The sequence below is a fragment of the Gorilla gorilla genome, chromosome 23 (genome assembly GCF_029281585.2).
Source record: "Gorilla gorilla gorilla isolate KB3781 chromosome 23, NHGRI_mGorGor1-v2.1_pri, whole genome shotgun sequence".
Lineage (NCBI taxonomy): Eukaryota > Metazoa > Chordata > Mammalia > Primates > Hominidae > Gorilla > Gorilla gorilla.
The window spans coordinates 39581004-39600051 of NC_086018.1; the positions used below are offsets into that span (position 1 = coordinate 39581004).

Sequence of the window (19048 nt, forward strand, 5' to 3'; positions counted from 1 at the left end):
CTGTGTCAGGGTCCCCAAGGAAGGGGCTGGGGGTGGACACACCAAACCAGCTCTTCTTTGGGGATTCAATGGCCCCCTCCTCGACTGCATCAGACTTCCTTTGTGACCTGGGCCAAGTCCCTGCCCTCTCTGTGCTGTTTACTCGTCAGCAAAGTAGTGGCTGTGACAGCATGTGACTGGGGCCAATTATCCATTCAGACACAGCTGACACCTACTTTGTTCTGGGAACTTTAATACTGTGACAAAGTTCTCTAAAATAGCCACCTTCCCCACTGTACCTCATCGCCCAGGGCAGGCAGGCAGGGCAGGCTAGATCTCATACCGACACTTGCGCACGCCTCCTCCTGGTGCAGAAAGAAACCTCTTCTGTACCGAAATACAAGCAGCAGCTGTGGCCTGGGCCACCAGGTGGAGCACAGGGAACACTCTGGGCCCTGGGAGGACGAAGCCAGTGCCACTAAGAGCAGACTGGCTGGGGACGGTTGTCCACACAGACTCTGGCCCCATCTGGGTGGGCTTGCAGCAGGCGTCCTGGGCCAGAGGAGGGGCCCTGGCATCTATCCAACACCAGGACCTCTCTTTAGGCCTAGGCCAAACTCTTCAGAAGTCACCACACACAGATGTGGGCCCCGGTCACGCCTCATGGGCTGTCTCTGGGAAGAAAATCTCCCGGCATCGCTGCACCGTGTCCTGAGGAGACACCACGCTGTGGCCAACAGTCCGGGGGTCGGCAAAGATCTCAAAGTCGTTCCCACCCTGCACACAGAGGACGGGCAGAGGAGGGATATTTAGGTGGAGTCCCTCTCCACATTGGCTGCTATGGACCTGCCCCTCCTCTTGCCCCTTCAGAACTGCCAGGAAGCCCACCTTCTCACCCTTTGTCAGACCTGCCCTGACTTGCTGTGTGATGTAGAACAAGTGCCCAGCCCTCTTGGGGCCCCAGCTTTCCAATCTGTGTAACAGGGCTGGTGAGCAATGGTTGTTCTCCAGGAGCCCCCCAAGAGGTCTGTTGTGTTGCCCCATGTTCTGGCCTTGACCTCAGGTGATGTGCGTTGGAGAAGCCACCAGACCTGGCTTCTCACTGTCCACTGCGTTGGGGGAAACCTGGGGTGGGCCACACTCACAGGGCTGGTCTCGTTCCCAAAGAAGTGGATGGTGTCGAAGCTGTCCTGGTCCAGGCTATCCAGGCAGTAGCGCTTGTCCCAGCCCTCGGGGAAGACGTCAAAGCTGATCATGCCTCCTGTGGGCAGGGGTGGGGACTGTTATTCCCTGCTGGGAGGGGCAGACAAGGCTAACAGAAGGGCTGCTTGTTCATTCATTCATTCGACAACCCTTGAGTGCCTACTGAGGGCCAGGAACAGGACACGGGACAGACTTAGGATCCTCAAGGAAGTTATGACACAGGTTGGAGAACGAACAAGACCATGAAGTGGGTGGGGGAAGCTCATCCAGCCAGGGTGATCAGGGGAGACCTCTGAGGAGGTGGCAATGAGCTGGGACCTGAGCCGAGTGGGGATGGCTGGGGCGCAAAGTACAGCCCCTGAGGCAGGGAAGAGAACGAGCGTCCCAGCAACGGAGGAGGCCAGGAGAGGTAGGGCGAGGACGGACAGGCCCTGGGCATCACGTGGAGAGGGAGGAAAAGCCTGGGGAGGACTTTGGGCAGAGGCATGTCATGACTCCAGCTCCAGCCTCTCTGGTCACTGGGGAATGGGTGAGGTGGCAGAGGGGAGCCCAGCTGTGTCAGGGTCAGTTGGAGCCTGGGACAAGCTGCTGGCAGTGGAAGTGTGAGCACCGGTGGGATTCCAGACAGGGGGCCCTGGGACTTCTAGGAGTTTGGACTTGGGAAGGGGTGGGGGAGAGCATTCAAGGGAGAGGCTCTGGTTTTTTGGCCTGAGAAACTGGGTGGGCATGGGGCGTTTACCTCTGAGGTATGAGGTGGGGAAAACTGGGGGCCAGTAAACACTGAACCCCTTTCTGCGTGGGGCTCAGCCACCCTCTCTGCCCTGAGCGGGGGAGGGGCTACTAAAGCTACTGGGGGCCACAGCCTGGTCTTGGCAGGGGCAGATGGTTTGAGGAGGGGCCCTGTACCAGGCCTCCCAGGTCCTCTGCAGGGTGGACGTACCTCGAGAGAACCTCAGCCCTTTGCCAGCAAACTCTGTTTTCAGGGCTTCCACGAACTTCTCCCGGATCTTCTCTTTCTGCAGAGGGGAGGGAGCGGATGGCAGCTCAGAGGACCTGCTGTGTGCCAGGCCCTGACTGGGCACACAGTCCACGTGAGCGTGCTGAGCATTCTAGGTGGGTAGGACCCCCAACTGTGCGGATGCGGAAACTAAGGCTCAGAGAGGGGTTGTGCCTTGGTCAAGGTCACCTAGCCCTGGTGGCAGAGCCAGGGCCTAAATCCAGAAGGGATGGGGCTGCCAATGGGGCTGTGGGCTGGGTCTTCTGAAGGGGACCTCAGAGGAGAGACACGAGCAGGAAGGGCGAGGAGACGGGGCAATCGATCCCACATCAGTGTCCACCTCAGGGCAGGGCTCGATCCTGTTATCTGTAACCAGCTCAACAAAGCAAATACTCAGAAATGAGCGTGGGAGCTGAGAGCAGGAGACCTGTGAGGAGGTGGCTGTGGGCATTCACAGAGGGCAGCAGGGTGCCAGGCCTGGCAGAGCACCCAGCATGCAAAGACGCGGCTGGGCTGGGGACTAGGTAGTGCCCAGGCCGGCCCCGTCCCTCTGAGCAGGAACTCTGGCAGCCGCTCCACAAACATGGAGCAGGGGGACATTCTCCCCGCTAGCCCCCAGGATCTCCATCTCAGAGGGCCACAAAGGGGAGCAGCTATGCCCAGCCTGAGGGGCAGCTGAACATCTAAACCAGCCAGCAGGACATTCAGCTGACAGAGGGTCTCGAGACTGGGCTGGGAAGTCTGACCACATCCTGGGGGACCAAGAGGCGCTGAGGATTCTGGAGCACAGGAGTGGGGTGGCTGGTATGGCCCTGTAGTCAGAGCCGGGTAGGACTGGGGCGGAAAGACAGGCAGTGGTCAGCAGCATGGAGCTTGGAAAAGTGGCCCAGGGAGGATGTCAGATATAAAGCCAGACATCCCCCAGCCTGAGATCTGAAGGCAAGTAGCCAGGCTTGGCTACTGTACTCCTCAGCTGTGTGACCATGGGCAAGTCACCTGACCTCTCTGAGCCTATTTCCTGGACTAAAGGACAGAGAAGTAATGAATGACCCCTGCCTGCTTCCCTCTCATGGAAAAGCAGAGATAAGGGATGTGAGCCCCCTGCCAGCCTTGGCCTGGCTTTCCAGCAGGTAGGTGGGCCCCAGGGAGGCCAGAGTCCCCACCAGCGGCCACTCTGTAGGCCCAGGGCTACCACTAAGACTGCCCCAAGCTCTGAAGAAATGTTTCCACATGGCTGAGGCTGGCTGCACCTCCCTTCTCTGGAGAACAAGGCTGGTCACTAGACAGCCCCATGTGCAAGGCCAGCCTCAGCAGGGACCGGCACTGTGACCTCCAGCTGGTTATTCACCCTCTGGCCTCAGTGTCCTCATCTAAGGAAGGGAAGTACTCATCCCCCCTTCAGGGTTCTGGAAGATGAGCTGGGTTAAGCATTTATTTACACCGGCTCTGGGCCAGGGCAGGGCGCACAGATCAGGAAGGTTCATGCTCCTCCGGTGCCAGAAGGGAGCAAACAAGAGCCAAAAATACTTGAGAAGGCTCTGGGGTGGGGAGTTAGGGTGTGGCTCCCCAACTCCATGCCAGGTGGGGTCCATGTGCCACCTCGTCCAGTCCTCATGACAGCCCATGGGATGGGAACTGCTATTACCCCCACCTTACATATAAGGAAACTGAGGCACACGTTAGTAAAGATGCTTTTCCAGGTTACAAGGCAAATGGGTAGAGCTGGGACTGGGAACCTGGGTGGACAGGAAGGGATAACCTCTCAGCACGTGTGTTGGGGGGGAAGGGTTCTTTGCCTATGACCACTCCTAACTACCCCAAAAAAAAAGTCCCCGTGGCTGGGCGCAGCGGCTCACATCTATAATCCCAGCACTTTGGAAGGCCAAGGTAGGCAGATCACTTGAGGCCAGGGGTTTGAGACCAGCCTGAACATGGCAAAACCCTGTCCCTACTAAAAAATACAAAAATTAGGCTGGGCGCAGTGGCTCACGCCTGTAATTCCAGCACTTTGGGAGGCCAAGGAGGGCAGATCACAAGGTTAAGAGATCGAGACCATCCTAGCCAGCATGGCGAAACCCTGTCTTTACTAAAAATACAAAACTTAGCTGGGCGTGGTGGCGGGCGCTTGTAGTCCCAGCTACTTGGGAGGCTGAGGCAGGAGAATCGCTTGAACCCGGGAGGCAGAGGTTGCAGTGAGCCGAGATCTCACCACTGCACTCCAGCCTGGTGACAGAGCGAGACTCCATCTCAAAAAAAAAAAAAAAAAACACCAAAACCAAAACCAAAACCAAAAAACTTAGCCAGGTGTGGTGGCATGAGCCTGTAATCCCAGCTACTCAGGAGGCTGAGGCAGGTGAATTGCTTGAGCCTGGGCAGCAAAGGTTGCAGTGAGCTGAGATCACGCTACTGCACTCCAGCCTGGGTGACAGAGGAAGACTCTACCAAGAAAAAAAAAAAAAAAGTCCCTGTGCCTGTGGGCACTGCCTCCCCTAAGCCTCAGGGCACAGGTGGGAGTCAGGAGTCACTGAGCTGAGAGGCACCCTCAGGGAGGCATCAGAGGGCCAATGGCAAAATCAAATCTTTGCTCTGCAACCAACTCCCTATGTGACCTTGGGCAGGGCCCTTCTCATCGAGCCTTGGTTTCCTCATTTATAAAATGGAGATAATACAGCTCATTTCATTCATTCAAAAGGTATTTCTTGCCGGGCACAGTGGCTCACACCTATAATCACTTTGGAAGGTTGAGGTGGGTGGATTGCCTGAGCTCAGGAGTTCGAGACCAGCCTGGGCAACACGGTGAAACCCCATCTCTACTAAAATACAAAATATTAGGCCGGGCACGGTGGCCACGCCTGTAATCCCAGCACTTTGCCAGGCTGAGGCAGGCGGATCACGAGGTCAGAAGATCGAGACCATCCTGGCCAACATGGTGAAACCCCGTCTCTACTAAAAATACAAAAAATTAGCTGGGCATTGTGGTGCATGTAATCCTAGCTACTTGGGAAGGCTGAGGCAGAAGAATCGCTTGAACCAGCGAGTCAGGGGTTCCAGTGAGCCGAGATTGTGCCACTGCACTCCAGCCTGGTGACAGAGCAAGACTCCGTCTAAAAAAAAAAAATTAGCCGGGCGTGGCAGCATGTGCCTGTAGTCCCAGATACTTGGGAGGCTGGGGCAGAAGAATTGTTTGAACCCGGGAGGTGGAGGTTGCAGTGGGCCGAGATTGTGCCACAGCACTCCAGCCTGGGTGACAGAGCGAAACTCAGTCTCCAAAAAAAAAAAAAAAAGGGTATTTCTTTGCGAGGTGCGGTGGCTCACACCTATAGTCTTGGTGCTTTGGAAGGCTGAGGCGGAAGGCCCACTTGAGGCTAGGAGTTCAAAACTGGCCTGGGAGACACAGCGAGATCCCATCCCTACAAAATATTTTAAAAATTAGCCTGGCATGGTGTAATGCACCTGTGGTCCCAGCTACTCAGGAGGCTGAGGTGTGAGGATCGCTTGAGCCTGAGAGATCGAGGCTGCAGTGAGCTAGGACTGGATCACTGCACTGCACTCCAGACTGGGCAACAGAGTAAGACCCTGTCTCAAAAACAATAACAACAAAAAGTATGCCATGTGCCAAGCATAGGGGATCCAGAGGAGAACAAGCCGCAGAAATCCCTCATGGAGCTTACAGTGCTGGGACAGGGACAGACAGTAATTCGGATTTTAAAAGTAGATGATGAAAGTTGTCCAAGGCTACTTGGGGAGAAATAAGGTAAGGGAAGGAGCAGGAAGTGCAGCAGTGGATGTGATACTCTCGGAGGCCCCACTGGGAAAAGGATGTGAAAGGGGATTTGAAGGAGGGGAGGGATGAGCTGGGCCTGAGAGAAGTGTGCTCTGGCAGAGGCACAGCACTCTAGAATCAGCCAAGAGGCCATAGCTGGAGCAGAGGGCAGGGAGAGCCACTGAACAGGTCAGAGAGAATGACAGAATGATGTGGACGGGCTAGCATGGAAAGGTTTGGATGGGTGGATTGCTCCATCCCCAAGAGGGAGGGAGGTGGTGGGGAGAAAAGCAAAATGCACATCAAGGTTTAGCAGGGGCAGTACAGGCAGAGGTGAGAGGACCTTGGTGTGTTCCAGGAATAGAAAGTGGAACTTGAAGGGTACAGAGAGGAGACGCGGAGAGCCGGAGCCAGACAGAGCCCTCAGGGCTTGAGGCACCATAGCAGGGGGCTAGGACATCATCCAGTTGGCAACGAGGAGCCAAGGAAGGATTGTAAGTGAGGGGGCGGGGCTGGGGGGTGAATGCGGCTGATGTGTTTGAAAGGTTCTAATGGGCTGTGCGTGGTGGCTCATGCCTGTAATCCCAGAACTTTGGGAGGCCGAGGCAGGCGGATCACCTTAGGTCAGAAGTTCGAGACCAGCCTGGCCAACATGGTGAAACCCTGTCTCTACTAAAAAAGTACAAAAATTAGCTGGGTGTAGTGGTGCATGCCTGTAATTCCAGCTACTTGGGAGGCTGAGGCAGGAGAATCGCTTGAACACGGGAGGTGGGAGTTGCAGTGAGCTGAGATCATGCCACTGCACTCCAGCCTCTATCTATTTTTTTGGAGACTCTATCTCCAAAAAGAAAAAGAAAGAAAGGTTCTCAGTGGCATTGCTGGAGAGCAGGCTGGCAGGGCTATGCAAGGGGTAGGGAGAGACAGAGAGGAAAGTTGGGGCAGTCTGGGGCTGGGGAAATGGGTAATCTAGAAAGTGGGGTCTCAGTTCTGCAGATGAACAGATATGACACTGACTCGAGAGGCTGATGAAATAGGAGTTGTTGGACCCGATGTGGGTGGGAAGGTGGAAATGATGTTCCCAGGTGTTGGCCTGGCTCAGTGGGTGGCTGCCTGGTGCTGGTCACCTAGGAAGGGGGACCAGCAGCATTGGAAAGATGCAGGTGTGTCTACAACAATGGCACACAGTAGGTGCCTGAAAGGGTATCAGTTAAATCAGAACACATCCCCCAGTCTATTTTACTGATGAGAAAATAAAGGCTCAGATAAATTGAGTGACTGAGGCCCTACAGGCCTAAGATTGCATAGCTAGTGGTACCTTGTCCAGTTCGGAGAACTCGATCCTCTCCTCCAGGGTGCAGCTCCGGCCGATGGGCGAGATGTTCAGCATGCCATTCCGGAACTCGATGAAGGTTCCACTGGTGGTGAGGGAGGGCGGGGAGCCAGAGAGAACCAGAACGGCCCTGAATTCAAATCTAGCCCCACCTGGGACCCCAGCCTCCTAGGACTTCAAAGGGGACAAGAATCCACACTCCCCGCAAAAAATCAGGGGCCCAAGTATCTCCAGGCTCCCTCTGAGGGACCCACACTTCTCCTCCCTCAGGCCCCAGGTTCTGGAGACCAGGCTGGTGGGACCTCACCGCTTCTTGGGCAGCCTGAGCAGGGCCATGTAGCTGAGGCAGAAGTTGATCAAGTCCTGCAGCAGCTCCTCCCCCAGGTGGTTCTGGATGGTCTGGCCAAGGAACACAGGGCTCTGAGCGTGGCCTGGGCTGCCTGACCCTGAGACAGGCACAGTGTCTCTCCCCCAGCCCAGGACAGAAGCCCCCTTGGACTGCTCCACTATGGAAAAGTGGGGTGCCCCTGGCTAAGCCCTGGGGGACACTGACCTGCTTGGAGAGCAGTCGTCCGTGCTTATACTGCACCGTCCCGTTCTCGGCAAACACATAATCAAACTTCTCAATGACTTCCGGGTCACATAGAGGACAGGAGGAAGAAAGAGTGTGAGACCACGTCTGTGACCCCACGGGCAAGTAAAGAGAGAGGAAGCCTACACCCTTGGTTTCACATTCAAAGGCCATTTGTTCAATCTGAGGCTGCAACCTGCTTCTCCAGCCTTTCTCCCTCTGCAGCTTGGTTTTCTTCCAAAGAAGCCAGTCACACCTGTGGGCCTCTGCACACAGGCATCCATGCAGGTCCTTCTGTCAGAACCGCCCTTCCCTGGCTTCCCTGCCACTCATCCTCGAAGATCCAGCTTCCTCCTCTGGAAGCCATGCAGTACTCTCTGGCAGAGGGCATCATTTCCACTCTGTGCTCCCCTGCCCCTCTGCAGAGGGGCTTCCTTCTGTTCTATAGCTGAGCTGCCATCGCACTGGGTTCTCAAGGCTGGCTGCATGGGAGAGTTGGAGGTTTCAGCTCTGACTGTCACGAGAAGCAGCTGGAGTGGGTGGGAGGTGGGAGGCGCAGGGAGCACAGCCCAGAGGCTGTTGCGGGGTCTGGGTGGCACGTGGTTACCTGGACTATGATGGCGTGGTGGAGATGGAGACAGAGGGGACAGGGAGATATTTTGGGGTTTGCTGATGGAATAAACAAGAGGTGGGGAAAAGGAAAAATTCGAGGAAGTTTCTGGCTTGAGGAACTGGAGGCACCTACTTTGACTGGGCTGAGACCAGGGGCTCTGAGGTCCAATCAATTTCCTGGATAACTTCAGAGTCATCCTCTGTTAAATGGGATGATCATGCCTACTCTAAAGTGTGATTGTGGGGATCAAATGCAATGACATTAACACATGATCATTTTTGACAAATGGTAGCCATCACTGGTTCTGCCCTTTTATTTATTTATTTATTTATTTATTTATTTATCTATTTATTTTTGGATGTGTAGCCTCACTCTGTCACCCAGGCTGGAGTGCAGTGGCCTGATCTTGGCTCACTACAACCTCCGCCTCCCAGGTTCAAGTGATTCTCCTGCCTCAGCCTCCCGAGTAGCTGGGATTACAGGCACGTGCCAACACACCCAGCTAATTTTTTGTATTTTTAGTAGAGACGGGGTTTCACCATGTTGGCCAGGCTGGTCTTGAACTCCTCATCTCAAGTGATCCATCCGCCTCGGCCTCCCAAAGTGCTGGGATTACAAGCGTAAGCCACCGTGCCGGCTGGTTCAGCCCATTTTAAAGATGAGGAAATCAAGACTCAGCAGGGAGAAATGAGAACGTAAACTGCATAAGGGCAGGTTCTGCTTGCTTTGCCCCAGCTATTTCTCAAGGGCCTGGCACAATCCCTGGCAATAGGAGGTGCTCAAGTGTTTGTCAGATCAGTGAGGGAACTATCTGGCTGCTCTCTCTCTATTTCTTCTGCCCCACAGAAGCAGGACTGGATCTTTGAAGATGCCCAGGAATCTCTCAAACTCCCCACTCCCTTTACCCCCAGCCTCACTCCTACCTTCATCCCCGTCACCCAGCTGCTCAGCGATCTTACAGTAGTCAGAGCCGCCCACCACACCGATCTGCACTCTACTTCGTAGCTTCTGCAGGAAGGCAGCCACCTCAGGGTCAATTTTCTATTGGGGGAGAGGGGAAGCATAGCATTCTGGCTTTCAACATGTCTGGGACCTCCACTTAGCCCTCACTTAGTGCTGAGAACCCAGGAAGCCCACATTCTACCTGGATCTGAAGCAGTACAAAGCTTAGACACCAAAAATTAGACAGGTTGGACACCGTGGCTCAGGTCTGCAATCCCAACACTTTGCGAGGCCAAGGCAGAAAGATCACTTGACCCAGGAGTTTGAGACTAGAGCCTAGGCAGCAAAGGAAGACATTGTCTCTATGAAAAAAAAATTTTTTTTGGAGACGAATTTTTGCTCTGTCATCCAGGCTGGAGTACAGTGGTGTGATTCTGGCTCACTGAAACCTCTGCCCAGGCTGGAGTGCGATGGTGTGATCTCAGCTCACTGCAACCTCTGCCTCCCGGGTTCAAGCGATTCTTCTGCCTCAGCCTCCTGAGTAGCTGGGATTACAGGCGCCTGCCACCATGCCCAGCTAAGTTTTAAATTTTTAGTAGAGACAGGGTTTCGCCATGTTGGCCAGGCTGGTCTTGAACTCCTGACTTCAGGTGATCCATCCACCTGGGCCTCCCAAAGTGCTGGGATTATAGGCGTAAGCCACCGTGCCTGGCCAAAAATTTTTAAAAATTAGCCAGGCATGGGCTGGCACGGTGGTTCACGCCTGTAATCCCAGCACTTTGGGAGGCCCAGAAGGGTGGATCACTTGATGTCAGGAGTTCGAGACCAGCCTGGCCAACATGGTGAAACCCTGTTTCTACTAAAAATTAAAAAAAAAAAAAAAAAAAATTGGCCATGCGCGGTGGCTCACGCCTGTAATCCCAGCACTTTGGGAGGCTGAGGCGGGTGGATCACAAGGTCAGGGGATCGAGACCATCCTGGCTAACATGGTGAAACCCTGTCTCTACTAAAAAATACAAAAAAATTAGCTGGGCGTGGTGGCACGCGCCTGTAGTCCCAGCTACTCGGGAGGCTGAGGCAGGAGAATGGCGTGAACTTGGGAGGCAGAGCTTGCAGTGAGCCGAGATCACGCCACTGCACTCCAGCCTGGGCGACAGAGTGAGACTCCGTCTCAAAAAAAAAAAAAAAGAAAAAAAAAATTAGCTGGGCGTGGTGGCAGGCGCCTGTAATCCCAGCTACTCAGGAGGCTGAGGCAGGAGAATCCCTTGAACCCGGGAGGCGGAGGTTGCAGTGAGCCGAGATCATGCCATCGCACTCCAGCCTGGGGGACAAGAATGAGATTTCATCTCCAAAAAAAAAAAAAAAAAGATATTAGCCAGGCATGGTGGCACTTGCCTGTAGTCCCAGCTACCAGCTACTCCAGAAGCTGAGGCGGGAGAATCACTTGAGCCCAGGAGTTCGAGGCTGCAGTGAGCTGTGATAGCGCCACTGCACTCCAGACTGAGTGACAGAGCGAGACCCCGGTCTCTAACAACAACAACAAAATAGCATCACAATCAAGTTGATTTTTGAGGAGCCAAAGAACAACAACAAAAATAGCCTCACAAAACAATGCTTAATATTTGCCCTGGGCAAATAGATCCAGATAAAGGCCTGGAGGGAAGCCACACCACAGTAACCACATTAACTTGGGGAGCCGGCCAGGCTCCCCAAGTGTGGTCAGAGCGGACTTTACCCTTTTCTGTTACGTTTCCATTCTTTACCAGGAGAGTGTGCTCATGAAAATGTGTACGATTAAAAATTAACTTTCAAAAGGCACTAAGCACAGAGGCTGGCCCGTAGACAAATTAATAGGCTGTTCTTATTCAGGTTGTTATGTTTGTGGAGCAAAAGGTCAGAGGGAGGGGTCAGAACTGTGCCTAGGCCCTGCCACCTTTGTTCCAGTTCTTTTATTCATTTATTTGTTTGTTTGAGATGGAGTTTCACTCTTGTTGCCCAGGCTGGAGTGCAATGGCACAATCTTGGCTCACTGCAACCTCCACCTCCTGGGTTCAATCGATTCTCCTGCCTCTGCCTCCCCAGTAGCTGGGACTACAGGCGCACGACACCACGCCCAGCTACTTTTTGTTTTGTTTTGTTTTGAGACTGAGTCTCCCTCTGTCTCCCAGGCTGTAGTGCAATGGCACATTCTCGGCTCACTGCAACTTCTGCCTCTCGGGTTCAAGTGATTCTCCTGCCTCAGCCTCCCGACTAGCTAGGATTACAGGTGCATGCCACCACGCCTGGCTAATTTTTTGTATTTTTAGTAGAGACAGGGTTTCACGATATTGGTCAGGCTGGTCTTAAACTCCTGACATCGTGATCTGTCCGCCTCGGCCTCCCAAAGTGCTGGGATTACAGGCGTGAGCCACTGAACCCAGCCTAATTTTTGTATTTTTAGTAGAGACGGGGTTTCACCATGTTAGCCAGACTGATCTAGAATTCCTGACCTCAGGTGATCTACCCACCACGGCCTCCCAAAGTGCTGGGATTACAGGCGTGGGCCACGGCAAACGGCCCACCTTTGCTCCAGTCCTGCTATGGTCCTCCCGGATCCACCCCTGCAGGAAGGCCTCCAGGGCCCAAGCCAGGGCAACTTCACCACAGAGGATGGGGAGGGGCATTCAGGACCTAAGAGAGGAGGCTAAGACCTGGGTTCCCATCAGCCACTGCCCAGTAAAGCCCATCCCACTGCTCCCCCACGCTAGGAGACCTGTCGGTTGGTCCTTGAGGCCCCCAGACTGGAGGGTGGGTTACCCACAGGGAGGGCATGAATGAAGCCTGCTTACTGATGCATCCAGCTGGTGAGGGGGCTTTTGGGGACTCACAATGAGACCCAATGGGAGAAAAACTGAGCAGAGGTAAGAGGCTCAACACAGCGAGAGTCTTTAGAAGAAAACTACACTCTTACCCTCACTATTCCTCAGTGTCCTCACAGCAAACAGGCTAGGCCTGGAGCCTCTCACATCCGGGTGGGTAGAGCTCATAAACGAATTTGAAAAGAAGCCCTCTCTGCTCCACGACTGGGGGTGGAAGGTAAAGTGGGTGATGGGGCTTCAGAAACTAGACCCAGTCCCAGGCCTGCAAAGGTCGGGGTGGGAAGACTCCGAGACGCCCTGTCTCCCACCAGATGATGACTGACGCTTGGCTGTGTGCTTGCGTGCCTGGAACCCCGGTTCAGAAGCCAGCTCCGACCACTGGTGTGTCGTAGGTCTGAACTAGGGTGGGATCCCCAGCTCAGGAGGCGGGGGCGTCCGTGAGCCAGGCCTTAGCGGCGTGTGAAAGCCTCTGGGGAGGGAGGGAGCTAGGCCCCTGCTCGCAGCGTCCTCCCTCCAGTACTGGATCCAACCCCAGCACTCCCAAGCAGAACACAGGCAGGGACGCTGAGGGGTCAGTGACGTGAGGGCCAGGTCCCCTCACTCCCGGTGGGTGGCCCCGGATGTCAGGGGGCCGGGTACCGCCGCATCCCACACTCGGTCCCCGGGTGTCCACGGTCACGCTGCTGCAGACCCCACACTCAGCCTCGGGGGTGTCCGCGTGACACTCCCGGCGGGAGCTTCCAATCTTCAGGGTCCTACCTGGCGAGCCGGCGTGAGGGTCCCGTCCACGTCAAACAGGCAGAGGACGCGCTCCTTCCTGCGGGCTGCCTGGGCGGTGACTGCCATGGCTGCACGTCTGCGCGCGGGGCGGAGTCCTGAAGATGCAACGGCAGAAGCAGCTCAGGGATAAGTGCTGACGGGGGCGGGGCATTAAGGGGCGGGGGCAAGTGGACTGCCTGATTGGCCAAACGAAGGGGCGTGGTCTAGGCGGGCGGAAGCGGGGGCGGGGCCTGAGCTGATTCTGATTGCTCCTGGAGGAGGGGAGCGCGGCATAGGGCGGAGCGGAGCCCTCCAGGTTCGATTGGATTGCTCCAAACAAGACGGAGGAGGGGCCTGAGCCTGGGACCGGCAGGAAGTGAGAGAACCCGGAAGACAGGGGCGGGGCCAGAATTGGCGGGTTGATAGTGATTGCAACAGGCCGATTAAGGGGCTGGGTCGGGCGGGGCCTCTACCATGCAGTGCAGTGTCTAGTGGGCCAGGCGGGACTAAGAGAGCCGAGGTCGCTCTCCACTCTCACAAGGTTTGTTGCCATCTCTTTGCCTTACAAATTTTGAGCTGTAGGAAATCTCCTGAGCCGGGCGCGGTGGTTCACGCCTGTAATCCCAGCAGTTTGGGACGTCGAGGCGGGCGGATCACCGGAGGTCGGGAGTTCGAGACCAGCCTGACCAACATAGAGAAATCTCGTCTCTACTAAAAATACAAAATTAGCCAGGCGTGGTGGCGCATGCCTGTAATCTCAGCTACTCAGGAGGCTGAGGCAGGAGAATCGCTTGATTCCAAAGAAGCCAGAGGTTGCGGTGAGCCGAGATCGCGCCATTGCACTCCAGCCTCAAAAAAAAAAAAAAAAAAAAAAGGAAAGAAAAGAAAAGAAATCTCCTGAAGGCCTTTGTTCAGGCTTTGGACTTTGCCAAATTGCCTTCCCCGAGCCTTATTCCTTCTGTCCACACATAAGACCCAGCTCTCAGGGTCTACCTGCTTGGAGACCTTCCCAGATTCTTCTTCTTTTTTTTTTTTTTTTGAGACAGAGTCTCGCTCTGCCCAGGCTGGAGTGCAGTGGCGGGATCTCTGCCCACTGCAACCTCCACCTCCCAGGTTCAAGCGATTCTCATGGCTCAGCCTCCCGAGTAGCTGGGACTGCAGGCGTGTGCCACCATGCCCACCTAATTTTTGTATTTTTACTTACTTTTATGTTTATTTTATTTTTGACACAGGGCGATTTATTTTATTTATTTATTTATTTATTTATTTATTGAGACTGGGTCTCACTCTGTTACTCAGGCTGGAGTGCAGTGGCACGATCTCGGCTCACTGCAACCTCCGCCTCCCAGGTTCAAGTGATTCTCCTGCCTCAGCCTCCTGAGTAGCTGAAACTACAGAAGTGCACCACCACGCCCGGCTAATTTTTTTTTTTTTTTCTGAGACGGAGTTTTGCTCTTGTTACCCAGGCTGGAGTGCAATGGCACGATTTCAGTTCACCACAACCTCTGCCTCCCGAGTAGCTGGGATTATTTTGTACCCACTACCGCGCTCGGCTAATTTTTTTATTTTTAGTAGTAATTTTGTATTTTCACCATGTTAGCCAGGCTGGTCTCGAACTCCTGGCCTCAGGTGATCTGCCTGCCTCAGCCTCCCAAAATGCTGGGAATACAGGCGTGAGCCACCGTTCCCAGCCAACCTTCCCAGATTCGATTCACAATTATTTAACCATTGCGTTGACTTTAGAGTCACTTCCAGGTTGCCTTCCCGGCTCCACCACTATGGGACCTTGGACAAGTCACTTCACCTCTCAGAGGGTTTGTGTCTTCACCTATAAAATGGGATGAACACCACCTGCTTTGTAGGTTTGCTTTTCACATGAAAATAAGTAACAGGCCGGGCGCGGTGGCTCACGCCTGTAATCCCAACACTTTGGGAGGCCGGGATGGGCAGATCAACTGAGGTCATGAGTTTGAGACCAGCCTGGCCAACATGGGGAAAGTCCGTCTCTACTAAAAATACAAAAATTAGCCGGGCATGGTGGCAGGAGCCTGTAATCCCAGCTACTTGGGAGGCTGAGGTGAAAGAATCGCTTGAACCTGGAAGGCGGTGGTTGCAGTGAGCCGAGATGATGCCACTGCGCTCCAGCCTGGGAGACAGAGGGAGACTACACCTCAAACAAACAGACAAACTAAATAAATAAATAAATAAATAAATAAAAAATAACTGTAGAGCTGGATGCGGTGGCTCACACCTGTAATTCCAGCACTTTGGGAGGCCAAGGTGGGTGGATTGTTTGAGCCCAGGAGGTCAAGATCAGCCTGGGCAACATGTTAAAATGCTGTCTCTACTAAAAATACAAAACATTAGCCAGGCATGGTGGCAGGCACCTGTGGTCCCTCAGGAGGCTAAAGTAGGAGAATCACCAGGAAGCTGAGGCTGCAACGAACCAGATCTTCCCACTGCACTCCACCCTGGGTAACAGTAGTGAGACCCTCTCTCAAGAAAAAAAAAAAAAAAAAAAAGATGCAGATCATATGAGTCAGCAATTCAACTTTTACAAAATAGGAAAAGAGGCTGAGCACGGTAGCTCACGCCTGTAATCCCAGCACTTTGGGAGGCCAAGGCGGGCGGACCACAAGGTCAGGAGATCGAGACCATCCTGGCTAACGTGGCGAAACCCTGTCTCTACTAAAAATACAAAAAATTAGCCAGGCGTAGTGGCGGCACCTGTAGTCCCAGCGACTCGGGAGGCTGAGGCAGGAGAATCCCTTGAACCCGGGAGGCAGAGCTTGCAGTGAGCTGAGATCGCACCACTGCACTCCAGCCTGGGCCATAGAGCGAGACTCTGACTCGGAAAAAAAAAAAAAAAAAGGCCAAGCGCGGTGGTTCACACCTGTAATCCAGCACTTTGGAAGGCTGAGGTGGGCGGATCACGAGGTCAGGAGATCGAGACCATCCTGGCTAACACGGTGAAACCCCATCTCTACTAAAAATACAAAAAATTAGCCGGGCGTGGTGGCGGGTGCCTATAGTCCCAGTTACTTGGGAGGCTGAGGCAGGAGAATGGTGTGAACCTGGGAGGCGGAGCTTGCAGTGAACCGAGATCACGCCACTGCATTCCAGCCTGGGCAACAGAGCAGACTCCGTCTCAAAAAAAAAAAAAAAGAAAGAAAAGAAAATAGAAAAAAGGAAAAATATATGGAATTGTTTAAATGAACTAAGACCCATCTAGAAGATGAAATGCTACGAAGCCATGAAAATCTGCATTGTGTTTGTGTGCGTGTGCACGTGTGTGTGTAGAATAGGGTCTCACTATCTTGTCCAGGCTGCTCTCAAACTCCTGGCCTCAAATGGTCCTCACGACTCAGCCTCCCAAAGTGTTGGGATTACAGGCGTGACCAAAGTGTTGGGATTACAGGCCTGACCCACCGCACCAGATCCCCATGCACAATTCTTGTTTTTCTGACTGGGTAGCTATGGTGTCCTGGAGAGATCAGCGGAGTTGGAATCAGGAGAACTGCAGTTTGGTCCTGGCTAACTACAAGGACTTGGACAGGTCACCTTTCCTCACTGGGCTTCAGTTTCTTTATATGTAATGAGGATATAAACCCCACGTGATAGAACTATGAAAGGTGATGAGAGGTGACAGCGTACTAGCAGCCCTCGCTCGCTCTTGGTGCCTCCTCGGCCTCGGCGCCCATTCTGGCTGTGCTTGAGGAGCCCTTCAGCCTGCCGCTGCACCGTGGGAGCCCTTCTCTGGGCTGGCCGAGGCCGGCGCCGGCTCCCTCGGCTTGCGGGGAGGTGTGGAGGGAGAGGCACGGGCGGGAGAGGGAGAGGGGCTGCGAGCGGCGCTTGCGGGCCAGCTAGAGTTCTGGGTGGGCGTGGGCTTGGCGGGCCCCGCACTCAGAGCGGCAGGCGGTGCCGGCCCGAGCAGTGAAGGGCTTAGCACCCGGGCCAGCAGCTGCGGAGGGTGCGCCGGGTCCCCCAGCAGTGCCGGCCCACCGGCGCTGCGCTCGATTTCTCGCAGGGCCTTAGCTGCCTCCCCGCTGGGCAGGGCTCGGACCTGCAGCCCGCCATGCCTGAGCCTACCCCCGGCCGTGGGCTCCTGCGCAGACAGAGCCTCCCCAGCGAGCGCCGCCCCCTGCTCCATGGCGCCCAGTCCCATCGACCACCCAAGGGTTGAGGAGTACGGGCGCACGGCGCGGGACTGGCAGGCAGCTCCACCTACAGCCCCGGTACAAGATGCACTGGGTGAAGCCAACTGGGCTCCTGAGTCTGGTGGGGACTTGGAGAACCTTTATGTCTAGCTAAGGGATTGTAAATACACCAGTCGGCACTCTGTATCTAGCTCAAGGTTTGTAAACACACCAATCAGCAGCCTGTCTAGCTCAGGGTTTGTGAATGCACCAGTCGACACTCTGTGTCTAGCTACTCTGGTGGGGACTTGGAGAACCTTTGTGTCCCCACTCTGTAACTAGCTAATCTAGTGGGGACATGGAGAACTTTTGTGTCTAGCTCAGGGATTGTAAAGGCACCAATCAGCACCCTGTCAAAACGGACCAATCAGCTCTCTGTAAAACAGACCAATCGGCTCTCTGTAAAATGGACCAATCAGCAGGATGTGGGGGGCGGCGGGGGGTGGGGGGCGGCGGGGGGGCGGCCAGATAAGAGAATAAAAGCAGGCTGCCAGGAGCCAGCAGTAGGAACCCTCTCGGGTCCCCTTCCGCAATGTGGAAGGTTTGTTCTTTCGCTCTTTGGGTCCACACTGCCTTTATAAACTGCAACACTCACTGTGAAGGTCTGCAGCTTCACTCCTGAAGCCAGTGAGACCACGAACCCACCAGCAGGAACGAACAACTCCAGACTGGCAGCCTTAAGAGCTGTAACACTCACCGCGAAGGTCTGCAGCTTCACTCCTGATCCAGCGCGACCACGAAGCCACCGGAAGGAAGAAACTCCGAACACATCCGAACGTCAGAAGCAACAAACTCCGGACACGCCACCTTTAAGAACTGTAACACGGCCGGCGCAGTGGCTCACGCCTGTAATCCCAGCACTTTGGGAGGCCGAGGCGGTGGATCACGAGGTCAGGAGTCCGAGACCAGCCTGACCAACATGGTGAAACCCCATCTCTACTAAAAATACAAAAATGAGCCGGGCGTGGTGGCGCACGCCTGTAATCCCAGCTACTCAGGTGACTGAGGCAGGAGCATCGCATGAACCCAGAGGTTGCAGTGAGCCGAGATCGCACCACGGCCCTCCAGCCTGGGTGACAGAGCGAGACTCTGTGTCAAAAAAAAAAAAAAAAAAAAAAAAGCCAAACTGATGCTTATTCCTCTACTATGGGCTGACCACCACACAGGACACTTGACCAGGTATCTTCATTTTCCTGTTCCATGACTCAAGAATTCCTAGAAACAGGTGAAGTGCGAATTCCTGGGCCCTACCCGTAGTGCTTGGATCCAGAACATCTGGAAGGTGGCCCACTGGGCAGGACGGGTGTTTGTCTCCTATGGACTGGATCTACTTTTCTAAAAACAAAGATAAGCACCCTTGGCCCCTTAACAAATGGGCTGCTGCTTACAAATCCCTTTCCTACAGTCTCTCCGTAAATTCTCATAACAACCTTTTCCACATGATGAGGCCACTGAAACCCAGAGAGGGAGAGTTATTTGCCCTGAGGTACAGACCCAGGAGGACCAGGTAGGGGGGTACCTGTGGCCACCACTATGTCCCTTTAAGAGGAAGGCTTATCCCTGGCAACTGGTGCTCAGATGGGGACCAGGGGAGGCCTTGGGGAGAAAAGAGCAGGACTGGTGGGAGGGAAGACTGGACAGAAAGGTGACTTGGAGGGACCCAGAAGCAGCCAGGACTGAAAGTGGAGGGCCTGAGACCTGAGCCTGGCAGGATTCTGCTATGAAGGGAAGACCCTGGGCTCTTCTGGGCCAGACGTGTGGCTGAAGTTTGGAGGTTAGTGACTTTCATGTTTGGTTTGGGTGTTTCACTTATTTTTCCCAACGCATCTCTGAAGAC

The 19048-nt window shown here is 54.5% G+C and overlaps 1 protein-coding gene across 2 annotated transcripts; it reads right to left on the bottom strand.

Moving 5' to 3' along the window:
- Positions 1-215: 215 nt before the first annotated feature.
- On the bottom strand, positions 216-17926 carry PMM1 (phosphomannomutase 1). 2 transcript variants are annotated; one of them, XM_055374744.2, is made up of 9 exons: positions 17909-17926; positions 13016-13131; positions 9380-9497; positions 7826-7902; positions 7580-7671; positions 7258-7357; positions 2123-2198; positions 1125-1240; positions 216-756 (listed from the first exon to the last, which is right to left on the bottom strand). In XM_055374744.2, the coding sequence occupies exons 2-9, from the start codon at positions 13100-13102 to the stop codon at positions 634-636; spliced, it is 789 nt and encodes a 262-aa protein (XP_055230719.1). In that variant the 5' UTR covers positions 13103-13131; positions 17909-17926; the 3' UTR covers positions 216-633. The 2 variants fall into 2 exon arrangements, with proteins under 2 accessions (XP_055230719.1, XP_063561085.1); XM_063705015.1 differs by lacking the exons at positions 7580-7671; positions 9380-9497; positions 17909-17926 and having other exon boundaries at positions 216-1240; positions 13016-13713.
- Positions 17927-19048: the final 1122 nt, after the last annotated feature.

Bases quoted from the DNA above. Each gene is read 5' to 3' on its own strand.
- PMM1 (XM_055374744.2), bottom strand. From the start codon at position 13,102: ATGGCAGTCACCGCCCAGGCAGCCCGCAGGAAGGAGCGCGTCCTCTGC. The intron at 9,498-13,015 runs GTAGGACCCTGA...CTCCCCCAATAG, and splicing joins CCCTCACGCCGGCTCGCCAG to AAAATTGACCCTGAGGTGGC. The intron at 7,903-9,379 runs GTAGGAGTGAGG...GTGACCCGGAAG, and splicing joins GCTGGGTGACGGGGATGAAG to TCATTGAGAAGTTTGATTAT.